General features: G+C 41.8%; 3 protein-coding genes and 1 long non-coding RNA gene across 5 annotated transcripts in view; 2 read left to right on the forward strand and 2 right to left on the reverse strand.

The window, feature by feature from the left end:
- Positions 1-2,435: 2,435 nt before the first annotated feature.
- ctxn2 (cortexin 2) lies at positions 2,436-2,681 on the reverse strand. Its single transcript, XM_049031482.1, has one exon. It carries the CDS (start codon positions 2,679-2,681, stop codon positions 2,436-2,438), a length of 246 nt encoding a protein of 81 aa, XP_048887439.1.
- A 4,735-nt stretch (positions 2,682-7,416) lies between these two features.
- Positions 7,417-14,394, forward strand: myef2 (myelin expression factor 2). Of its 2 annotated transcripts, XM_049030521.1 has the most exons (18): positions 7,417-7,615; positions 8,312-8,508; positions 9,271-9,323; positions 10,312-10,319; positions 10,581-10,674; positions 10,806-10,997; positions 11,106-11,259; positions 11,336-11,385; positions 11,478-11,538; positions 11,642-11,746; positions 11,838-11,879; positions 11,974-12,069; positions 12,154-12,246; positions 12,645-12,731; positions 12,943-13,011; positions 13,285-13,463; positions 13,881-13,932; positions 14,028-14,394. In XM_049030521.1, exons 1-18 carry the CDS (start codon positions 7,512-7,514, stop codon positions 14,189-14,191), a joined length of 1,800 nt encoding a protein of 599 aa, XP_048886478.1. In that variant the 5' UTR covers positions 7,417-7,511; the 3' UTR covers positions 14,192-14,394. The 2 variants fall into 2 exon arrangements, with proteins under 2 accessions (XP_048886478.1, XP_048886477.1); XM_049030520.1 differs by lacking the exons at positions 7,417-7,615; positions 12,943-13,011 and having other exon boundaries at positions 8,367-10,319; positions 11,974-12,246.
- Positions 14,395-14,959: 565 nt separating this feature from the next.
- Positions 14,960-19,064, reverse strand: slc24a5 (solute carrier family 24 member 5). The gene is made up of 9 exons (XM_049030519.1): positions 18,842-19,064; positions 18,431-18,610; positions 18,246-18,329; positions 18,050-18,153; positions 17,498-17,598; positions 16,812-17,095; positions 16,477-16,683; positions 15,618-15,719; positions 14,960-15,400 (listed from the first exon to the last, which is right to left on the reverse strand). Exons 1-9 carry the CDS (start codon positions 18,996-18,998, stop codon positions 15,078-15,080), a joined length of 1,542 nt encoding a protein of 513 aa, XP_048886476.1. The 5' UTR covers positions 18,999-19,064; the 3' UTR covers positions 14,960-15,077.
- A 1,630-nt stretch (positions 19,065-20,694) lies between these two features.
- LOC125751548 (uncharacterized) overlaps positions 20,695-25,190 on the forward strand; it is a 63,501-nt gene continuing 59,005 nt past the window's right edge. Inside the window, exon 1 of the long non-coding RNA XR_007400667.1 lies at positions 20,695-20,925. This is a non-coding gene — a long non-coding RNA (uncharacterized LOC125751548). The remainder of the gene's footprint in view (positions 20,926-25,190) is intronic.

The raw sequence follows: 25,190 nt of genomic DNA on the forward strand, positions 1-25,190 counted from the left end.
TAGGTTTTCAACATCCAGTAGTGTTTCAGAGATTGCTAAGAATCGGCATGTTTTATTCGGAAGCGTGATAAGTACTTATCCACATGTCAGATCTTTCATGTGCGTAAGGGCTTTGATAAGTGAACAGATGATAATATTAATTACACATGTCAGTGCTATCTTGCTTGAAAGGAATAGAGTAGCACTTAATGCCAAGTGTTTGTAAAAGTTAATATGCGACCACAATTAACCAGAGCTGCCCCGAGGCGATCCTTTACGGACACATGACTTATTTCCCTCACTTTTCCAGAAGTCATTATGAAAATGTTTCCTTATTACTCAGACATTACTGTTGCTTTGTGTTCACTGTGAATTTCAGCAGGAGTCTTGTTACCTGACCTTGAAAAAGCATTCAGAACATTCATCCAGTATTTGTAATGTACTGAACGTTTAATTAAATAGCCAATTCTGTACTGGGATTCGAAATTTACTGAATAATTAAATTCCCCCATATAAATTCTGTATAGCGTGGCTCCCTATTGAAAATGAACAGTAGGAAGTTATACAATCGAATCATTTCCCACAGCCAATGTAAACTGTTTCTCTAGATCCGCTGTGTTTGTGGTTGTGTGTGAATTTCCTGGATCTTAAAATCGTCTCAGTTCAGCACAGGCAGCCTGACATTAGAATTTCTTTGTGAAATTACATCAGCCTGGATCCCCAGCAGCTGATATCTGGATGCCTTTGGGCAGAACAGCCAGGTAAAGCCGAATCACTGTCTGTCTTGCAGGTTGTCTATCTGAATAAGGGCATAAGAACAGCAACAGGTGAGGCTGCACACCTGACAGATCTTCATGTATCTGTGTCATTCCTTGTGTCATCCTCCGGCTGACTCGTACTTCTACACAATTAAGAGAAAAATTAAATGGAATTTTTACTTCTTTAGAGCAGGAAAGAAGCTGTACAAAATCCCTGTTTGCTTTGACACAAAAATCTTCTCAGTTTTTCATGAACTGTTTATCCAAAATGCTGTTTATCTGTGTTTCTGCATGTGGGTATCTTTGAGCTGCACAAAGATGCGTCATGTTGTAATTCATACAACGGCTTCCCAGAGGGTGGTGCAGCCTTTGGATGATGTAATGCGTGTTTCTGTGATGCTGTGTGTGTCTGAGTGATGTCACGCATGTTTGTGTGTGCGCGGTGTGCGAGATGAGTGTGTACATGCAGCACACGTGCTGAGTTCAGACAGCAGGGCTGGCCTGTGGGCTGCCACCGAGTCCTTTGTGAGCCACTTCAGTTCAGTGCTCAGACTCCCAGATCCCAATTCCCTGCTTCACTCACATATTAGCTCGCCGCTATTGTTGCTTGTCTTTTCTGAGAACCGAAGAACCAGACGTAGTGCTGATGGGAATTTTTAAGCAAGAGGACATTTTATTCAGCAGAGAACACCACTGATATGACCTTCTCCCGTCCTTCCCTCTCAACCAGCTCCTTCTTGGCACTTATAGGCTTTTTAGCCATGCCTTAGGAGGGAATACCGATTAATCATCACAGATTGCACTCACAGACAGGCAGACACAGACACACACCTAGTACTTTGTTTCTTTGGAAAGCACTGACACCCCAATCGAAGGCACAGTAACCCACTCAAGGTTATAGTAAGGCAAATTCACAGAATACGTACATTTGCAAACAGTACGTGGCATTTCTCAGGTGGCAGAGTACCTGGGTGCCCAGTGGATCCCAGACGATGAAGGACCATCTGCTTTTCTTTTGTCCTTTTCATCACCATTTATGAATCAAGATTCATAAGACTATTTTGGGTCAGATGGAGTGATAGAGGTTTATCACTTTGTCACTCTGAAACACAACGAACTTGGCACTAACTTTGTCTTCTACAGAAAACACCTTTTTCCTAAAAAAAAGTTTTGTTTCATTGAAAGCTTAAAGAAACTGATGCTTTACAATTTTTCTTTAAACTATCACATATCCATAGAGATTTGTCATTTTGAGCCGTACTTCTTGCCCCAGTGATATTTAATTGCTCCAGGTGCATCATGGGAGTCCAGAAGGGGCAACTCGTGATGGGACTCATGCCACACTCTCCCACCCAAGGGGAAAACCACAGTGAGGCTACTGGGATAAACTGCAGTATATTACATTGTTTGGGAACAACCTGTATCCTCACGGCACGAAAAGCGGGCCTCTACACAGCCTGCTTGTAGCGTTCCCATCCGTGATCGTGTGAAATTGAGAACAAGGCGCGACCCGCAATTCATTTCATGCTTTTCCTTTTATTTTTCTTAATAAATCTATTTATTTTCCCTGAGATTTCCATCCATCCTTCAAATTTCCAGCACAACAGACCTGTGCCAACAAAGTACTCAAGGTTTCGGGTGATCACAGATGGACGGACCCAGCCTCTTTCTGTGTAAATTGCAATCAATTCGTATGACTCAGGCCAAGGCGTACTCGAAGGTTCCTTTTTCCAGCCCCTCCACGCCATCTGCCCAGGTTGAGGAGGGCATACTGCTGTAGGGGTCGAGCAGGATCCTGAAGCACCTGACGATCAGCAGCCCCAAGAAGACCAGCAGCATGCCGACGAAGGCGAACGCCGTCTTCTGCTCCAGGCTTAGCGAGTGGCCCGCTGTGTCGTCCCCGTCCATGGCCGCCAGGGAATGGTTGAAGTGGACGTTACACATGATGAAAGCCATATTTCAGTATCAGGCTCATGTTAGGTCCAGCTGGCTGGTAAGTAAGCTGGGATGGGAGAAGAGAAAAGCTGCGATTAATGAAGGTCGTTCAGAGAATAAACGTATCGGGTAGGGAGACATCAGTCAGAAAGGGTCGGACACCTTGTCGTTACGTCGCAGCTCTGTGGGCTGATGAACAGGAAAATGAATTCTTATGGAATAAGCGTGTTTGTTTTTTTTTTTACAAACAAAAATAAAAGAAAAAAGAATTTCTCCTCTCCTCGATTTCACATCATACTGCGTTTAGCATACATTTCCTTACAATGGACACTGATCAGTTTGCTTTTATGTCTTATTTTTCAATTGAATGCAATGTGTGTGCGTACTGCATTAAATAGAGAGAGGGAGATAAATGTACGTTTAATACAGTGCAAACTAAAACTAACTAACATTAACGCATACCAAGACAGGCATTTCATGCTAAATAACATTTTGAAGATAAATGACTTTCATTCTAGCTTACTGTACTATTTTTATGCATGAAATTAAATATCCAACTAATTTTTAAATTAAGGAGGCAAAATTTAAGACAAACACCCCCAGACTGTAAACATGTTTACAGACCCTTGGAAACATGGTGCGTGATGTAGAATAGCATGCTGCTCACCTTCATTCCAGCCTCATTCTCCCAGACCTGTTGCTAGGAATCCTACTGGAGTGCCCACAGTAGTCTCTTAGCAGAAATCTCAGCTCCTTATATTGACTCCTAAAGCCTTGTCAGTAGGTGGAGAGCACTGGGCTCTGGCCCGATTCTGTGCCAGGTTTGAACTTCCTGGGTCTCGGCTTCAGTGATTTTGAAAAGGGGTGAGAGGAATTAGCTTTTTTTTTTGTCCGCTGATGAGAGCGCAGCCTGCCGCCCATCTCGAGGTGCGACTTGCCAGCCTGTGATTCTTCGCGGAGGGATGCGCCGCTTCTCACTGGCTGGTGCTTCATTATCATTCCAACCCCCCCGTCCATACCTCAAAGCGGGGGCACACCCTGCCTGACAGTCGCGCCTTCAGTCCCAGCCAGCCAGTCTGCCCCCAGTCACACGCGCCGGTGGTGGATGTAGATCCTAAGAGGAGGGTGGGGGCTCCACTAAATGGCATCACCCGTTTTCCCACAACGTCTCCCCCTTAAATGTCAAATGTGTGCTTGTCCTGCCAGTCTTCCTCATCACTTAGCACTGGAATACTAGGCTGCCTCTCCGTGCACTTAGGCTAATATAAATATGGCACTATCTTTAACCAGGCCGCTAATTATCACAGGCTGCTTTTTGAAAATTGAATTACAATCTCTACTTATAGGCTCATTAGCAGACACCTGCCTTGAAGTACTGATAATGCACAGCCTACACAGAATACTAATAAAAATAAATTTTATATGAATTACTCACACAGTCGCTTAACGTGAAACTAGCACTGTGTTTAGATTATGGATATAAGGGGCATATTTTCAGATTTTATTCTAGATTTCTGTCACTGATAACTTCGGTATAATTTAGATTATTTAATTGGGGGGTGGCATGGTGGTGCAGTGGTTAGCACTGTTGCCTCACACCACTGGGACCCAGCTTTAAGCCTGGGTTTCATGCGGAGTTTGCATGTTCTCCCCATGTCATCGTGGGGTTTCCTCCAGGTACTCTGGTTTCCCCCCACAGTCCAAAGACATTCTAAATCTAATTGGAGTTACTAAATTGCCTGTAGGTGTGCATGTGTGTGTGTGAATGGTATGTGAGTGTGCCCTGCGATGGGCTGGCCCCCCATCCTGGGTTGTTTCCTGCCTCGTGCCCATTGCTTCCGGGATAGGCTCCGGACCCCCCGCGACCCAGTAGAATAAGCGGTTTGGAAAATGGATGGATGGACAGTTTAATTGTCTCCTCATTGTTCTAAATATATTTTCCAGATATATTTCTCAAATGAGACTGGCTACATTACCTGCAAACTTTCAATAAGAGTATGAAATAAAATAATAAATAAAAATTATTAATAGGCAAAACTGTATGTTTATAGTGTATTTTGAAATAGAAAAAAAATGTAAAATATATTATTTTCCCATCATCTAATATGAACTCTTTGGAAATAGGTTATTATATTTACTGTTTTTCGAGTTCATGGCAAAATAAATTACTGTTAAAGAATTACAGTGAAAGATCACTTGAGTTTTTTTATGTAATGAAAATGAATGAGCTGACAGTGAAGCAAATTCTCATTTATTGACATAATAGATTAGATTAAAAACAACCAAGGAAGCAGCAGGCCCCATCCAAAAGACATTTAATTCCCATCGCTAAAAATGAAAGCAGTGTCTTCCTGATGAAGCCGAATGACCAGAACCATCCCATACCGCACTGCTGTCCACAGCAAAATATCCTTTTTCCTCCTATCCCGAGCTTCTATCACTATTTAGCAATTACTGATTCCTGCTGAGCAGTACAAGACTGCGCCCAGAGCCTCAAACGATCCAGAGGTGTGAGAACAGAATCGCGATACCATCCTCTCTCGTCTGTAATTCTGTACTGGCACAGCCGGGCCTTGGAAAGCAAGAACAGACTTCAGGTTTCAGCTTGTCTTTCGTATTCTGACCTAGATAAATAAATGTTCTTTTCAGGGAAAATCTCCCCGCTAAATCTCCCCGCTAAAGTTCTCCCAGACACCTTGACGTGTTTCTTGTGAAATTAAATAACGTTTTACTGGAATATGTCCCAGGCTGCCATTACAGAAATGCTTCAAGTAATAGTTATTGACTGCGAAAAGGAATGAGATTCATAAAAGTCCGGCCTGCAAGAGCTCCAATTAGGTCCATGCTGAGACATCATTATCATTTAATCTTAAAAAGTGCCCCTTAGCTACCCGTGTAGCCTGTTCAGCTACTTGCTTTCGCATTTAACATTATTTATCATTATTTCATAGTCTTTATTAGAGGGTGCGGATGACAGCAGGGCCACTCAGACCCTGGATTGCCAGTGTTACAAATGTTCATTTTCTTGCCCATTGGGCATCGTGGTTTTATATAAACTAGTATGATATAAGTTTTTTTTTGGGATACTGATTGTTGAACATGGACTGGATTTCTGCCTCATTCAAAAAACATATTGATGAGCTAAAACATTATGACCACTCCCATATGATGCAGATGTCTGAGACTGAGATCTCGTAAAAAACAGTGCATGTCGAAGTGTGGCATACATTACATGGTAAGCCAACTTTTGGTACTCTTAGCTGACATACTGAATTCAGAAGAACGAAGTTTGTGGGCTATGGGGTGTCTGGGAGGGAAAAACCATAATCTGCCGACAGGGTGTTGGGTGGCTAAGGCTTGTCGATGAGCGATGTGAACAAACCCAGATGACGGGGTTCCCCAATTCAGGTTATCCCATATGACGGGGTTCCCCAATTCAGGTTATCCCATTTAACAGGGTTCCCCAATTCAGGTTATCCCATATGACGGGGTTCCCCAATTCAGGTTATCCCATTTAACAGGGTTCCCCAATTCAGGTTATCCCATATGACGGGGTTCCCCAATTCAGGTTATCCCATTTAACAGGGTTCCCCAATTCAGGTTATCCCATATGACGGGGTTCCCCAATTCAGGTTATCCCATTTAACAGGGTTCCCCAATTCAGGTTATCCCATTTGACGGGGTTCCCCAATTCAGGTTATCCCATATGACGGGGTTTCCCAATTCAGGTTATCCCATATGACGGGGTTCCCCAATTCAGGTTATCCCATATGACAGGGTTCCCCAATTCAGGTCCTGGCTATCCTATATGACAGGGTTCCCCAGTCTACAACACAGTTTGCAGATTTCCCTGCTTAAAACACAATAACATACTGTAAGAAACATAAGAAATTTACAAATGAGAGGAGGCCATTCAGCTCATCAATTCAACTAATAGCTCAGAGTTGTTAAAATCTTGTCTAGTTCTGATTTAAAGGAACCCAGGGTTTTAGCTTGCGTTACACTAACAGGAAGACTATTCCATACTCTAACTACACGCTGTGTAAAGAAGTGCTTTCTCAAGTCCTGGATCATGTTCCACCATAGTCTCCTTTGCTCAAGGCTGAGCAGATTCAGCTCAGCTAGCCTCTCCACATAAGACATTCCTCTAAGACCAGAATCATTCTTGTAGCCCTACGTTGAACCCTTTCTAAGGCAGCAATGTCCTTTTTAAGGTAAGGTGACCTTATTCAGCTCACCAGCAAATTGCAAGGTTTAGTAGGTGAGGCACAAATCACAGAAAATTGTAATGATGGTTGTGGGAGTAATATCGTGTATCACGTCCTGCTGTGTATGGGGCTTGGTAGTTGTGGATTGGACTAGTTGGTCCAATGAATTCCACAATTTAATTATTATCAATATTAATGTACTGGCATCCTGTCCAGTGTGTACCCCAGCTTTACACTGCCTGGGATATACTGTAGGCTCTTCTGCAACTATGACCAGGTTAAGGGGCCGGAAAATGCAAGACATATTCATATTACTAAATATCACAGCTGGAACACCACAGCCGATTATCTTTGGAAGAACACGAAATCTTTCCACGCACTATCACATACTTCTAAGAAAGCACTATCGTTACACTTTGAACCATCGTATCCACAAATCATTTCCCATACATTTTTTCTCCAATAGATGCATAGCTTAGGTGCACCATAGTGAACGCCCACAGTGCAGCCTTCCGTGACGTTCTCGCGCCTTCTCTCGCGATACCGAGCGCGGCGGCGACCAGCTTCGGCTGATTTGAGCTGCGCAGTGCAGCCGGGGCGTCTGGACTCTTCCTTCGGAAACCTGACAATTATGGCTGGAATATCGCAGGAAGTCGATGACAAGCAAGAGGATGCGGGCGCCGCGAGTGAGACCGAGAGTGTCCCCCAGCAGGAAAACACCAATGGCGTGAAAACGTAACCGTACTTTAAAACAGTGATTCTGGTCTGTGTGATGCATAGGTTTATGCTATTTAAAATGGAGGCTAACGTTATGCAGGACTAAATCAAGCCGACACGACTAAATATGAATAGAAACCAACGCTTTTAAAGCCATTACACGTCGTAAAAGCAGTTCAGTTACTTGGAGCAGGTTTTCAGTCCTTGGTATTTTACCCGACCCCCACAAACTTTGATAGCTTTGTCTTTGCTAGCTAGAGGGTTATCTGGTACACAGCAGAGAATGTAGCATGAGCTGGTCTTGCAGATGCCCACCGTCCCTGGATGCTGTCAGTGGCTGCTTCAGCATCACTGAAGCTCATCGCACGTGTGTCAGGACCGTGACCCGGGTCCCGCAGGTTTACTCATTCAGCTGTGTCACTGATGCTGCGTCTGCACCTTCCAGCTAACTAGCTAGTCAGATTGCGGTTTATAAAAATTATCTGTTCTAGGGGAAAAAATACAATGATATGCCAGGTACCTAGCTAGCAGTCTGCAGTAATATTTATCTAAGAAAAACATTTTTGTCCCATATGAGTCCAGCTTGCTGTGTTGGTCCCATATTGTGGACCTATTATGAAATGCATGATTTGCGGTAATATGACTTTTTAGTGTGTGTTTTTTTTTGTCTCACATACTGATGCCGCATTTTAAATTCATTATTTCTCGTTGCAGAGACTCAGATGAAACCCCGAAGGAAAAATTGGAGCTGAAAGAGAAATCATCTGGAGGCAGGAAATCCAGCCGATTCCAGCCCTATTCCAAAGACAAGAATGGAGACAAGAAGGGTGTCCATCGAAACCGAGTGTTCATTAGCAATATCCCATATGACATGAAGTGGCAGGCAATCAAAGATCTCATGAGAGAAAAAGGTAACGATGAGTGTGACAAATGGAATTTACATGTTGGGCTGCCCTGACTCCCCAACAAACTCTCCTTCAAATACGGAAGCCATGTCTGAAATCCCACGGTCTTACAGACAGTCTTATCTCTTGCTAATAGAGTCTGATTCCAGCTTTCTCTGAACATTTTAAATTTGTGTTCTGGGTCTCAATTGGGTTTCTAAATAGGGTTGGAAAGAAGCTTATACTTTGGGCAGGAATGATCTATAATTGTGAAATTGTTCAGAGCTTTGTTACAGTACTGATGAATATTCTTTAAAACCTGTTAATTGATGATATAACGTGTGTGTTTTCGTATCTGTTGTAAGGTGACACGTATGTTATTGAAATCATGCCCCGGCGCACACTGGTTTAGAACTATTGGATTTCTGATTCTTAAACATTCTTAGACATGCTTTTGAAAACTGGAAGGCTTTGAAAAGGTGGATGGTCACCTTAAAACAGTTCAGTGTTATTGGTTTGGTCATTTGTTTGCAACTGTACAGCTAACATTAGCTAATTTTGAAGTGTTTGCATACTTTAGGTTGAATACAGCTCCTTAATGGCCGGATTGGTGTGTCTGTAACTGAACAGAATGGCATGGTATTTTGTCTGGTGGTATGTTGGTCTGGACATATTGCCAATTGAGGATTTCTGCCTGTAGTCTTGTACCAAGGCCAACAGTGAAGTGAAGACTGGTGTTTTTTAAATGCATTGTTTTCTTGGTATTTTCCCTTTGCATGTCTCATGTAGTTGGTGAGGTTACATACGTGGAACTCTTTAAGGATGCAGAAGGAAAATCGAGGGTAAGTCATGTGGACAACTGGCTGTGCAAGGTTTTAAATTCCCTCGCCAGTTCTCACTTTATCAGGTGCCCTACCAGGTAACGAGCCTTCAGGCTACACTCATGTGAATTGCTACTAAATTGGTTTTGTGGATTGAGCCAGTTACAACTGGCTGTGGCTTGTGACATTCTCTGTCTGAGGGTCAGTTAGTTGATTCTACTTAATATGACTGGGAAAAACTAACACTGTGCTATAACTTTTTTAGTGACTTTTGTTTTCGTTAAAGCTTACTTTTCGTTGCAGTGTTTAACTGGTTGGTAGTTATGGTTATTAAATATTTCAAAGGAAACATGCGTTTCAGTAACTGAACATTTTCTAAATCTTGCTTTTAGATTGATCGGTTGTTTTGTTTTCTTTTTGGATGGTAGAAATTGCAGATCTAGGTAAACTCCACTTTTGTTTTGGCAATTAAGATCGTCCTTATTTTTGACTAAACACATGCTTCTTTCTGCTATTACACATATACCATTAATCCCTGAAAAAACAGTTGAGAATGGTTCATCCAGTGTTTTACCATACATGTTGTTTTCTTTATTTGTGTAGCCACTTTCTGAAGTTACCGTTTTGGGCCAGACGTTATACCTTTGTTCTTGAATAAAATGGAGTAAACCTAACTGTGTATGTATAGATATATTAGTTTGTGTATATCATTCATATACACACACATATTATGGCTTATCTTCAAATGTCTAGATTTTGCTAATAATAAAACTCAGTGGCCCAACTCATTTTACAATGAAAACTACCCTGCGAAAGACCTCTGTAGAGTCTATAATTGCTTTGGCATTTCAGAAATAACCATACCATTCTGATTCATGTTTATTGTTTAGAGCTAAAACCAAACTGAATGTGTACCAGCTATCATGTTTAAGATAGCATTAATTATTTTTAATCTTTGTCTATTTTTCCCCTTTGGCACATCTCGACTTGCGGCATGTTGACACTCCAGGGATGTGGGTATGTGCCCCCCCCCCCCCCCATTGCTTAATTAAGGTTCTGTCTAGCTCATTGGTTCACAGACCACTTTGTAACATCCCTGCCAGTGCATGTTTATGTTCTACCCCATCACACAGCTCATGAGCTTGTTACATAGTTCAGGTATTCTTGTGTCATGTAGGATGGCTTATGGCCCTTGAGAAGATGTCTGAGAATCACTGGTGTGTGGGTGTGTGTGGCCTTTTAAATCCTAATACCATTTTACCTGAATCTTGTTTCCAGTGTTGTGGAATTTAAAGATGAGGAATTTGTGAAGAAAGCTTTGGAAGTCATGAATAAGCATGATCTAAATGGCAGACCATTAAACATCAAGGAGGTAGGGCCATCAGTGACCCATGGAGGCTCTGATTTATTTATTTTTTTGTTTGTGTTAAACGTTGGCGGTTGGATCTCTTGTGTTCTCACCGTGTAGCTAATTCACAGGCGTTTCACCAAAATGCTTTTCAGGATCCTGATGGTGAGCATGCCCGTAGAGTGCTACAGCGCACTGCGGGTATGTATCCTGGAGGGCGAGGCCAAGATGGTGGTCCAGGAACAGTGAACCTTCCTCCCTGTATTACCAACAATCCAAATATTCTTCCTGAGGTTATTAATTTCCTCCAGGCCGGCCGGTTGGGCTCAACAGTGTTTGTCGCCAATGTAAGGTTAACCCCCATTTTCCCTTCTGCCTTATCAGCGCTGTTGAACATTACCAGGTTACAGGGTATCTGTGTGTCTGATTCTTATATTTTATCCTGCCTCCTGCAGCTTGACTATAAAGTAGGCTGGAAGAAACTTAAGGAAGTTTTTAGCATGGCTGGGACTGTGAAAAGGGCGGATGTCAAAGAAGATAAAGACGGGAAGAGCCGCGGGATGGGAACCGTTACCTTCGAGCAGCCGCTGGAAGCCGTCCAGGCCATCTGTATCCTCACCTTCTTTATCTGAAATATCCCTGTGAAGTGTACATTCCGGTTAATTTCCTTGACGACTGCTCTAAGCAATGTTTAATGGTCAGATGCTGTTTGACAGACCCATGCACGTAAAGATGGTAAGGTTGGTTTATTTATTTATGAAGTCGTTTTGGTTTTGGGCACGTTTGTTGGTGATATGGTGTGTGAGGACCTGTGGGTTTCGTTGTAGGATGACAAATCCATTCCCCCTGATGATTTTTGGCCGGTTGAGAAGTCTGCTCAGTTGCCAAGTTGGTCCTTTTCGTGTTTTTTCTTGCTCCAGTGATCTAAAAATGGCCGTGCTGCCGCGTTAGAACACTTTCTCGGCAATTATGATGGTTTATATTTTTGCAGGGGGTCTCGGTGGAATCGGAATGGGCCTTGGGCCCGGAGGTCAGCCGATTAACGCCACCCGCCTCAGTGCGGGAGGAGGAGGGATGGGAAGCATGAATCCTGGAGGTTAATGAACTTTGATGTTTCGTTTACCTGGATGGTGGCGGGGTGTTTGTTTTTGGTGATGACTTAAGTAAATATAACTTACTCTACCTAGGGATGGATGGCCCTGGATATGGTGGTATGGGCCGAATGGGAGGTGAGTTCTGCGTTAAATGGATTACGTCTTCATTATGATTAAGGGAGCAGAGTTTGTATTGGCGTTCAAACCTTTTTTGCATCCTTGATCTCAGGAATGGGCAGTGGAGGCGGATACAGTGGTATGGATGGTATGGGCAGCATGGGGGGCTATGCTGGCAGAGACATGACACCCATGGGCAGAATGGGAGGTAATGGCGGGTCACATGCCCACACATGTGAATCCATCCGCTTAGCTCCAGAGCAACTCAATGGCCCTGAAATGGTTTCTGCAGGAATGGATGATTATAGAGGGAACCTTGGCTCTGGCATGGGATCGATGGGGCTGGGCGGGGGAATGCCGTCAGGAATGGGCAGTAACATGGGAGGTAGGCTGCTCTTCTATCTCAGAAAAAATACTCCATTCAGTTATTATAGCATTGCACCAAGATGGCAGCCATTGTGGCACGCGCTACCTGTCTTTAACACTGCATGACATGTGACATTGCGCCATGTCTACATATTTATTTTGATAATTGTTGCATCTTAATCTGTACTTCTGATCTGTGTTTCCTGTTCATTTGTGCTTAGTGGAAGGGCAAATAAAGGTTTTCATTGCATAGTGGAACTGACTGCGGCAAACTCTTGAATTTTGAATGCACCGTAACTGTCGTCTAAAATATGAAAGTTTTCTTTGTGAAGTATTTTGGTGGTGCTTTGGCAGAGTGCATTGTGCAGTGCTGACAGTGGGTAAAGGATTTCATTGGTGTGTGTGTGATTCTTGCAGACATGTATCGCTCCGGTATAGGAGGGGACCTGGGAAGGAACGAGCTGCCCATGAATCGTGGCTTTGGGGAGACGTTCGGTGGAATGGGTAAGGCGGTCCCATCTTTGCTCGTGTGCGTGCCTGAGTGTGCGTGCGCTTAACAACATTGTCCATCTCATGAAACCACGTGACCAAGTGCAAATATGTCGATCGTTAGTTCTTGTTTCTGCCTGTGAAGTTGTTGGGCTGTTTGCAGCTGAGCCTAATGCTTGTGTGGGTGTTGGTCTTGGCCTGACTGCTAGTGAATTCTCTTCATCAGGAGCAGGGTTGGGAGTCTTTGCAGCAGGCATGGCTAGTGCTGGCATTGGGCCGCTCAGCCCTGCAATAGGTACTTTTTTCTCCTCCCAGCATCTTTGTATTTGTACGGCACAAGGGCGAGTGCATGAGTTCTGCTTGTGTGGTCACGTGTGGAAGAGGCAGTGTCGTGGTCTGGGGTTAAGGTCGCTCTTCCAGTGAGTCGGGGAAGAAGGAAAAAAAAATGTCACGCAAGTATCCTCAAACTTCTGTCTGGTGCTGTGGGTGTTACTGAAAGCGTGGCTGCAAATGTGGGTTTTCAACCAGTGCAGGAACTCTCTGGCTTAATGACGCTGCTTTTCTGTAGGTGGCAGGATGGGCAGCATGGGCATGGATCGCATGGGCCCCGGCATTGAGCGGATGGCAAGTGGCATAGATATGAACCGTGGGTACAGGGGCTATGGAGGTGGCTCGAGTCACATGGGCAGCGGGACGTCTGACAGAGGCTCGGGCTCCAAGGCAGGCTGCCAGATATTCGTACGAAATGTGAGTAGTAAAAACTTCACTTAATGTTCTCTTTTGGTCTGAGAAGTTGGTAACTCTTTGCTTGACGGGGCACAGATAATGTAGCATTATGCTATTACTTTATGTTATGTTAAATTCATTATTAATGGATCGTGACAAGTTTTTTTCTTAAAGTTGCTATATTTACTATTTGTGTTTAATTTTGTAAACCTTTGTGAATTACGGAAGGAACTACAGAAGGAACAAGTCATGAATGACACAAGTCAATTATTGATCTCATATTTTTTCATCATTAATGAATCGTGATGCATGTCATCTCAAGCAGCGACTGTATTTGTTCTTGACTTGTTCATGATTTGTACTTCAGTAGTAACTGAGTTATTACTAAGTACTTGTGCCCTGTCACATGGAGTGTTACCATTGACTTTTGCATTGCAGCTTTCCTATGATCTCACATGGCAAAAACTGAAGGAGAAATTCAGCCACTGTGGTAAGGCCTTCGGCTATTTACTTTTTCAATTTAATTATTCCAGCTGGAGTGCTGGGTCCCATTTTTTTATGAATTATTATTTTTTTTTTTATCAGGTCAAGTGATGTTTGCTGAAATAAAGATGGAAAACGGCAAGTCCAAGGGGTGTGGGACCGTGCGCTTTGATTGCCCAGACAGTGCAGAACAGGCTTGCCGAATGATGAACGGCACAAAGATCAATGGACGAGAAGTGGATGTTCGCATCGACCGCAATGCTTAGCCTTGAAGTCGTTATCAATAGCCTTCTGCAGTTTTTGTTTTGTTTTAAAAACATTTTGTGTACCGTCATACCATGAACGCAGTGATAATCACCAGCTTAACTCCATGTGTATAGGGTTTGTTTAAACACGGTATCTTCAATCTCCTTTTTTATTAATTATATTAATTGTAGCACATTTTTACAAGTAAATTTGTCACAAAGTGTGGTGCGGTGATTTGTAGTGATTTTCCCCAATGAAAATGGTAAAACGAGTGAGACGGAGCCTGGATTGGATTGGTGATCGAAAGCTGAAACATGGATAGGAACTGGAGCCAAAAACATTGAAAAAAAGAGAAAGTTATTCCTTGACCCCTTGAAAGGTGAGTGAATAGTACTAAAGAAGGGAAAAATGATAAATATATATGGGTACTACCACCGTGTGGAAGATAAGTGATTGGTCAGGTGGTTCTGCTGTGGGAGACAAGTATGTTTGTGTAAGAGTGTGTGTGTTTGTTCTGAATATAAAGCTGCCTTTCAGCTCTCATTACAATTTCGGATTAGACAGCACCGTAACACTGGAGCAGTATTTGTCATAGTAGTGACTGAATTGCCTACGATTTATGCTTTTTTAAAAAGTCGTAATCCTACCTACGCAGGTCCTGAAGGTACAAATCATCTCGTGCGCATGAGAAAGTAAAAGCATCTTATTTTTTGTACAGGTCCCTTCCGGGACTCCGTACATAACTAACTGCTCTCTCTAAATGAGCGAGACGTTTATTTTTCCACTAATTCTGGCTTTTTTTTTAGACTTGGTAAATTAGTCAGCTGGAAAATGAGACATCAGGCAAAATGCTCTAAATCCTTTAATACGTCCATTAATTCCTGAGTTCAGTGTGTGTTCTGTGGATCAGTCGTTGCACCTTCTTATTGGGCTGTTGCCAATAATTCCAAGCTCATACAGGATGGACAAAACTGCAAAGAGAATGTACAGGAATAAGCACACGAGGCCAAGCTTCCAGTCCAGCCTCCACCTGTTCAGGTGCACAGCCACGAAGAGGAGAATGACGGACAGGAGCAGAGTGGAGGTCGTGTATATCAGCCCTGCACTGTTGACTTCCACGGGAGACGATGTGTCCACAAACACTGTCTTTATAAACCATGGTAGTCCAAGGCATAGCATGTCAAACACGTTGGATCCCACAATGTTGGACATGGCCATGTCTGCTTTCCCTGAATGAAGGACAATACATATTGTGTAATATCTGTTAGGGTGCCACCACTTTCCCCTCATATCTGTTTAAATGTCCTGAGAATATATGTGCATTTATTCCTGCGCATTTTCACTGCTCACAGCTGTGAAAAACTGCTTCATTTTCTTGCTACATTGAATACTAAATATTTGAAAGCTAAACTGATGTAATGCAATGGTGACCATAAATACCAGTACCTTCTCTGGCCACCATAACACTGGCGACTGTGTCCGGGATGCTTGTACCAGCAGCCAGCAGTGTGAGACCCATCACAGTGTCTGGAATTTGCAGCGTTTCCCCTGAAGACCAAAAGAATAATGAATTCAGTTTCAGAGAAGTAAATCTGTGGCCTAGAGTGCATTCATGCAGTTTAGTACTTCTGAGTATATCAGTCTGCGTCATTCTGCAGCCAGCTGACTATTTGAGAAGTTAAGCCTCCACTGAAAGGGCTGAAAGGCTCTTCCCACTGTTTCTGTTCTAAGAAACCAGCCTTCACATTGTGACGGAACTGCTGGGCTGAAAGCTGCTCAAAGAAAGCACTGTTCCTTCAAAGGTTACAGATATTCAGCGAAGCATTATTACAACTGTGTATCGGGTTGTTCTGCCTTGACAGTATGGTCCACGTTCTTTAAACCTGTCATTTCCCTTATCCGTGTGAGTGCATGATTACTGCCAGGATAATAGCCCAATTATACTCTATGATGCCTGTTGGTATCACATGATTTCTCATGGTATCCCAGAGGGCAAATCCATAATCCTGTGTTGGCCAGGAGCTAAATTTGACCTCAGAGGCTGCAGCAATTCCTCAGGATATAACAATGGAATTTCAGGAATTAAGAATGAAACATGTGATTGTGCTCGTCTGCAGGTCTGACTCCCATTCTGCTCTCACAGTTGTGTGAATCATTCAAACAATGTGTTCCTTTTAAATGTAAGCATCGAGATCTACATGGATCTTTTTATCCTACGATTAAAGAAATTATTATTGTACTTTTCCAGTATACTGCTTTTCACACTTCAGTAGATTCAATACAGAATGAAGGGAACACGTTTTACCGACTACTGTGACCATCCACACCAGTACGTAAGTGAAGGCCGAGATCCAAACTGCAGACATCAAGAATGTAATCATGAAGCATCTTCTCCAGAAAGGCTTTCTGCAGTCTGGTATGGTCAAATAAAGCAGCAGGATGGTGGGCAATGACAGCACCCACAGGATTCGCTTCAGTGCGTTTTCTGGCATCGAAAACACACTTCGGTGATCTTTAAGATGAAGAGAAAGGCCATAAATATGTCTTCAGAGCAACGTACTGGAACATGCAGGCCTACATATTTTTTTAAGTAGTACGGTAAATCGAAGTTTGCTAAGTTGCGGAGGCTCTACGTCATACCCTCTTGGATTTCGTTCAGACCGTGCAGACTAAGGGAGAGGTGGGAATATCCCGAGTCATCCTGAAAGATCCCACTGTCAGTTCTGGAGCGGCTGTGGACCAGGAGACTTCCTCTCTCATTCCAGCCAACAAGGGGCTGCTGCTCGCTCTGCTCCTCCTGGTCCTTTGTCAGGCAGTGACAGCAGGGGCTGAACTTCTTCATAAAGTACTCGCTGATGCGAATGTCGAAGCCCAGCACCACAACATACACGCTATAAATAAGTAGCAGGCAGGCAGCGTCATACCTTAAAAGTGAGAAAAAGTCGGCAGGGCAGCCATAAAAAAGAAAGCACGACTGATACTGCAATCTATAACAGCACTTGAATGTTACTGTAAATCAAACTGAAGTATAAAAATCAGGTACACTAGTGGCCGAAATTGTGGAATAACTTCAGAGATTGCATAACTGTATTTAGCTGTCGCTCCAGTTACTCATTTAATCGTCCAATGTATATTTGTAACATTCTTTGATTGTTTATAAACATTACCACCAATAATCAGGCAGTAATTTTTTAAGTGTAATACCAAAGATATAGGTGTTTACACAATTTAGGTTGTATCTAAAACGCTGATTTATTTTTTCTTTTTTCAGTGAAAAACACCGTTGATTAATTATCACAACGGGTCCCTAGACAGCATATACTTACCAATAAACCTTGTTATCATAGATAATAGCAATAACAGCTGCAACGCTTAAGGCATAAGCCACACAGTCCCTGAACAAAGGCCAGCAGCTGAGCTGTCCCACCTGAAAGCAGAATTAAGCCAGTTACAGTATCAGCGTGGCCAACTTTGATCGGCTGGCTGGCATGAGAGTTTCAATTCGAGACAAGTCTGCACGCACTTTTACGTGTTTGTAAGAGTCGCATTACCATGAAAATAATCTATAAGGTTTGCAAACTACCCCAACGCTTTTGATGTTGCTAATTTTAGGTTTATAATAGAATAATGTAGATTTGGCGTAAGATTTCTTGCGTGAGCGTCTAAAAGCGTGTCACGCCGGATGTGCGGATGTGTTTTCCATGCTGAAGACTTCCAAGGCCCCAGGAGCTTCATAAATTCAGCCGTAGATCCTTCAATAACTGACTTCAAATAACAAGTACATTAAAGTGCAACACGATTCTTAATTCAGGTGTAACTTCGCAGAAGTTCAGTTTATTTCACGGGAGAAACGACCAGACAGGATTAATGTTACTTGCCAGAGAGGTTAGAAGTCCACAAGCAGCACAAATTCCAAGGAGGTTATACACTGCAGATCCGACTATGGTACTTAAACCGATGTCTCCCTTTGTTACAAAAACACCTAATGAAATAATACGCACGTTGTTATCGTTACTAAACTTTTAGCGCAGTGTGTATTTATCACGGTAAGATAGCAGAAATAAATAGGCCTACCGAGAAATGCCGTAACTAGTTCAGGTGCAGAGCTGCCCGCTGCCATAAAAGTAGCGCCAGCGACGTCTTGAGAAAGCCCAAGACCTAGGAAAAAAGTGCAGTTTTGTTGTATTGTACTGTATTCTGTACAATTCTATAACAATTTCTGATTTATAAATGCAACAAAAACATCGCCGGTCACTCACGTTCGCTGATAACTTCAAGCGATGGTAAGAAATAATCCTCACATATTATTGACACTGCTAGCAGCATGTAAAAAATAATTATAAAATAAATGACAATGCCACCATCTTTCCGTTCTTGCATTGTGAAAAAACCATCTGGAAATTCCGAGGAAATTGGAGATATACACTGGGACTCATTTTCTGTAATAAAAGTTAAGAGCATTAATCTTTGGTGCAGTATTTACCTGAAAATGAGTAACATATGCATAATCTCGATATTGTTTTCTGCTTCCAGATTTTTAGAGATTTATTCCCACTTCAGTCATTTTTTAAGTAGGAAATGCATAACAGTCATTATGAATTCTGACCATAATTTCTAAAGAACAGAAGCTCGAATGCAAAACCCTGAATGCAACATATATGGATACTTACCGACATCCCTTCGTAATCTTGCAGAATGTGTGCCTGCTGAAGTTACGGACACACTGAACAATAACTGGACCGAACAATATAAAAGTACAACAATTCCCAATATATAAAATAAGACTTCTCTTCTTTTCTTTCTCTTATATAGAAAAGTAGATTTCATTGTTCACTGGTTTAAAAACACTGGACACTGACTCATGCAATGTAGTTTGCGGGAGCTTCTGAGAAATTCAGCACTTCAAAAGTGAAGTGAGGCTTGGTTAGTTGGAAACCATCGCATTTAACCCGGGACTAGAAATCACGAGATTAAACGTGAATGGGCATTTTGCCTTGGGCTTAGCAGGTGACCCACTACGTTACAGAAAATAGTAGGGTATAGAAAGGAATAGTTTTACTTATCGCAGTAATAACTGGTACAGAAAAAGACCAGGGGTGAGCTTTCCGAAGCTTTCTTAACGCTCTGTTGTTCGTAAGTTCGGTCTTTTAACATAGAGGCTGAAGAGGGCTTTGGGAAACTCACCCCAGAAGTTTAGAGCACCGTGGCTTAAACATATGATTGGTTTTACTGATGAGGACAAGCGTATATAGAAGATGGATGGATGGATGGATGGATGGATAAGTGCTACCATTTACAGTGAATGTTACTAATTAGATGTTTTGTTTCACATGAACTACTGTGAAAAATATACATTGTTGATTAAAATTAACCTACCCCCCCCCCCACACACACACACACACACACCTTTTTCTGTCGCCATTGAATGAATGGATGGGTGGGTGGATAGATTGGAATTTACTTTTTAAAATAGATGCTCCCTTTAGCTTAGGTTTTGAGCCTGCAACCAATACATTTTAAATCGGCATGAAATGTTGTTTTGACAGAATCCCCAGTTGATGACTCTTATCTTGTAAATGTCAATATGTCTGCCAGAAAGCCCCACCCCCCAAAATGCATTTTCTCCCGTAATGATGGCAGTTTATGTGGTCAATGTCAATTCTTCTGTTAGAAAGCTAGGTACCATGTGATATATTTACATATAACTGTTACAGTTACTGTATCCTGAGATTGAAAACAATGTATGTTCTGTCATAGTGGCAGAAATTTATTCACGCACACAATCACGCTTACGGACGGCTTCCCACCTCCTATTTACCTTAGCGTGTTTTAGACTGTGGGGGGACACCGGTGATCTCAGAGCAGGGCTGAAGATCCACCACCCTGCAGAGCTTAACTTTAACATAACTGGCTGTAATACTGAGATGCTACTGAAGAGCGTGATTTTCTGTATCAGGCGTGTTGAATTATGGCTGAACCTAAACTGCACATTTCCAAAAGCAGGAATGAGCAGCCATCACCCAGAGAAAACTCAAAACTGATATTTAGCTTTCCTGTGGTGACATCTTGTGTTTTGTTTTTGAACGACAACGTCCTCCGTCCTCCTTTTTTTACATTTAGTTTCAGAAGTGCTGTGATGCACACCGAGATAAAACAGGTCAGAGATTATCGATATTTTCCTTATGAATGACGAGAAATCAATGTCGGCGTGCATAAATATATGCATCATGTCAGTTCATACAGTTACATCTTTTCATAACACACCCCTATAATCACTATCGTGCTGGCCTTTGTGTTTTGATCACTGAAAAACTGAAGCTAGTAGCCCAAGGTGTTTAATAGTGATGGGCAAATTAAGAGTCATGAACCATATGTTGTATTTTCTGACTTCAGTAGAGGGAGCGCTCTATTTAAGAAGAGCTCAAAGCATCTTCATTATTCTCTTTATTGGCCACGCGAATGATTCTCATTGGACTAAAAAGGCGAGAATTGACAGCGCGTGCTGGTCTCGTGACACCGCGGGTGTCAAGCGTTCGTTTCGCCCCTTGTTGCCTAAAAACGGCTGATATAGATGTTAACTTTACAAACCCCAGAACGCTTTAGCTGGCGAACATCACAAGGTTATTAAAAAAATTCACGGTCCTGGGCAAAACGTTGAGTCTCGAACTACAGGCCCTGGCAATTTCTTCAAAAAAGTCGGAAACACTTTTACGAAGATGTGCATTTTGGCCTGGCGCGTAACAAAACCGCAGCGGTGAGTAGGAATCGTTTTGGTGCCAGTTAACCGAATATGATTTTTATTGCACTGTCGCAGTATATATTTGCACAAAACTAATTTCCTGCAGTGCATTGGATGGTGTGTACTCATACAAGTTTCAGTTACTAATGTACCGACTTCATGTATTAAGAATGACCGGAAAATCAGCGGCGAGGGAAAAGAAGTCACATGCTTCTCGGGTTATTATGAGAGAATTTATTCATGTACAGTCAAATTAGCGGGACAATTATCTAGCCCATAATGCTTCTTCTGTTGGAGAAATGAGTTGAAGAGCAAAGGACAGGATAGGGAAGGACCTTGTATAATTGTAAGTGTTGGTCCGAGGGACTAACTTCCTATCATGGGTTTTTCCCCCCAAATGGTCTTATTAGTTAATTAGCACTGAGACCAGAGTATTGGAGAGCGTCCTTCAAAAGATTGTGTTACATTGCGTGTCTTGTGGGAGAAACCACATTAGACTCAGGTTCGCATTGCTTGGTTGCCTTAGCTCTGCCTACAGTATATACTGGCCATCTATAGAGAAATTCATACTGTAGAAATATATAACTACTTAGACTGCAATAAACAAACTGTGAGCTTGTACATCTGGGAATGGCATTTGCGTGATTGAAGGAGAAGGAATTAACTGTGTAGACCAGCGTCTTTGAGATTTGGTCTAGCAGTGTTGCTGTTTTCACTTGACCACAGATCACTTGTTCACAGGCTAATACAGCTGATGTCCTTAATTATATTCTGGGATGTAATACAGGAGTATCTGCATAAGCCTGGGGTGAATTCCAATTATGCAGCTGCATTCTCTAATATCGTTTTCTGGAACTTGTCACAGAAGCAGTTTGATAATACGCACAGTCTATAGTCCAGGAAAGGGAACTGGGAACATTGAGTGGTAGTTACACGAGTCGCTGGAATTCAAGAAGGTTATTCATAAAATTGGAGTGCAAATGAATGTGTAAATTTACCTCCTGTCGCGGTAGATTCTGTAATCAGTAAAGTTATTCAATTTCACCAGAAGATGGCAGTAAATACATGTTTCTAGTTTTTGTTTACCTGAGACAACCCCAACAGTAATGAAACTTGCGCTTGCATTCTGTATGTGGTGAGTATCATATAGTGCAATGATTGAGGGTGTAGACTTACAAATCTGGACCCAAGAGGAGCCTTGCTCTACTAGTCCAGATCAGGTTACTCAGTTTTAGGTACTCGAGGGAAATATCCAACTAGATAAACTGGTAAAAAATTGTAACATCTTATATAAAAAGCAAAGTAAGCAGCTGATTTTAACTTTTCCTTATTTGTGAGTCCCCATGCGCTGCCAATTTTTTTTTTATTATTTTTTTGCTTTTTTGTTTTGTTTTTTAATTTAAAATAATGTGTGTGGCTTCGTGGGTTAGGTCTATGACTGGAAAGTAACTGCTTTGAGTCCTGTCCTTGGCAAAATAGTCACATTTTCATTAGGTCTGTAGTTATGAACTGCCCGAAATGTTTCAGGGCTGTCGGATAAGTGACTGACCCCGTGCCCGTGTATATGTGTGCCTCAAAGGGGAGCAGGAAGGGATACGTGAAAAGAAGCACTTCTGTGTACTTGTACTATGTGCAAATGGCAAATAATGAGCAGTTTCATTTACTTTAAATGTACAGTAAGCTTTACATCACCGCTGCAAAATTACGAAACAAAGGTTGTGCATCCTTTTTATGTTACAGGAATGCAGGTAGGTTAACTTCTGTGGCATTAAAAATGTAAAACTTTTATTTCGTAAATAAAACACAAATGCACCGGAGTGACAACACATGCATGCTGCTCCTCTGCTGTGTGTACTGTGCTCCAGGCTCCCAGTAACACCACTAATATGTAACTGGAAGATGGATGCAATTAAAAATCATTAAAAAAAAAAAATCATCAGTAGGAACTGTTCAAAAGAGCACATAATTGGTAATAGTTTTTCATTGAAATAGGCTGTGAGAGGGCATTTGTGCTACGTTCGTTTGCATTTCATTAATACAGACAAGCAAATGCTGTCCTTGTTTTTGTGTTTTCAAGGTAAATGAGTTAAATAATGTAATATCGGATTACCTGTGATTATTTTCCAGTGCTACCGAAGCCATGTGTTCAGACTCAAACTTGTGCTTTACCCTGTGCAAACGACAAACATAGGGAGACAGGGGGAAGAAGCAGAAATTGGCAAATTGTTTAGGTTTCCTATTTTTGAGACTTGCATAATGACGCGACAGGGTGAACGTGCTGTTCCTGTAAACCCATTTTGTCGAAGCAGCTGGCATTTGGTCAGTATCTCTGGAAGGACAGAAGCATAAAGAAAGAAAAAATGTAAATGAATCTGATATGTTAAGGACCAGTTTTACTCAGCGTGATAAAATAGACGGCTATATGCAGTTAGAAGATGTTCTCTTTAAAAATTAAGACCTTCCATTACCTTTTGAAAATGGGATTTTTTTTATTCTAGAACTATATTCTCTATTGCTAGTGTAACTAGATTTCAGAATTGTTACTTGCATGAGATTTACAATGATGTGACTTTTTTTTAATGGGGTACAATGTAATGTATTGTTTGCTGCCTATTCTGGTGAGGTGGAAGTATCTTGTACTAAAAATCAACCACTCTATTGAAAGCGGTTTTCTATTGGGGGGAAAAAAAGGGTCAAAACTGCAGGTGTCTTTTATTTATATATATATATATATATATATATATATATATATATATATATATATATATATATATATATGAATGATATCCAACTTTCTCTTTTTTTTAGGCGGAAAACATTTTTGTTGAGTCCTAAGCTTTTGATTTGTATAGTAAATGTATGACATTTACAACAAACAGAAATTTAACTGGACTAGTTACAGCTGTATAAGAATATCTTTCTCATTAATCTTTAGAATTTTACTATGAATAGGGTATTGAGATTGAGGATGGTGGTGCTTGCCCTGCTTGAAACTCGGCTGGAACGCATTCAGATCTACAGCTGTTGTCTCCGTGTCATTTGTTCATTGCGTGAGTCAACCAGTACGCAGTAAATGGGATCCTACAGGTTTCCTAGAGTCACCTTCGTAGAATGGGTACTAAAATTGCCATTTCAATAGATGTCTTCGTTAAGGTCATATGCGACCACCGTGTCAGCTGACTGGGGCACCAAGGCATTGGATGGAAATGAGCACATAAGGCCCCGCCTTATTCTCCCTGGCCGTCTCGATCCCAGCTGTGCCAGAAGCTGCCCCATCACTACTGGATATTGATGTTGTTTTGGACGAGGGGAATAGATCCCTTTCTCTGTATATCAAGGATCTGTTAAATAGCTTTAAAAATGACCTGTTCTTTTGTTGCACTATTTAATGAACTGCTTCAGAACACATTTAGGGCCTTTACAGACAAGGCTTTTGCAGATCTGTGCCTCTGTATTGGCCAGTGAAGAACAGAGGATCTGGACGTGTTGGATTCGGGTAACTGCTGGGACTTTTGTTAGGTGTTACTAAAGCTGTTGTTTACCACAAGTTTGTAGTGTTTGCTTTTAGCTCTGGTGTAACACATAATATAGTGTAAAATACTGTGCTATCATTATTATTATTATTATTTTATTATTATCAGTGTTAGGAGTTCATTGAATTTTTATGTTGGCCCTGACAGCTGGCAGTGGAGTCTGTCAAAAAACATGCTTGGATGAGCAGGTGGTATTTGCGTTTTCTTTACGCCTTAAGTTATCTGTGAAACGTGCACCACCCTACCACCATGTCAGGCATAAACATTCGGCACAGAAATAACAGCCCCTGGGGCACGGGGGTCCAAAAATAAAAGACAGTAAATAATTATTTAGTTTATCTGTCAGGAGCACACACATTAGTTCCTGGTAGGATGTTTTCATTACTGCTGATAGTAAATTCTTACATTTAATCAGGGGTGTTTGGTTTCTGTATCCATTAACTGTTTTTCTTAAGCTGGTTTTGATTTTTTTTTGTGTTGATGCATGATGAACTGTGGCCTGTGCGTTTGTTTTGGCTTGATTTGACTGCCAAAGCATTTGCATTTAAACATTTAAGCTGGAGGAATTTCTGTATTGCAAAGCATTGTTTGTCTGAAAGTATCACCATAATATGAGTTTGCTGCCTGTTTTTACTTGCATAAAAGAAATAGGTATTCAAATACCTTAAAAAACCTTGTTGCACTTTTGCTGATAATTCCCCTACTTAAGACATTTAGTTTGAAATGTCAGTGGAAAGGAAAACGACC

Source organism: Brienomyrus brachyistius, chromosome 11 (assembly GCF_023856365.1).
Source record: "Brienomyrus brachyistius isolate T26 chromosome 11, BBRACH_0.4, whole genome shotgun sequence".
In the NCBI taxonomy this organism is placed as follows: Eukaryota; Metazoa; Chordata; class Actinopteri; order Osteoglossiformes; family Mormyridae; genus Brienomyrus; species Brienomyrus brachyistius.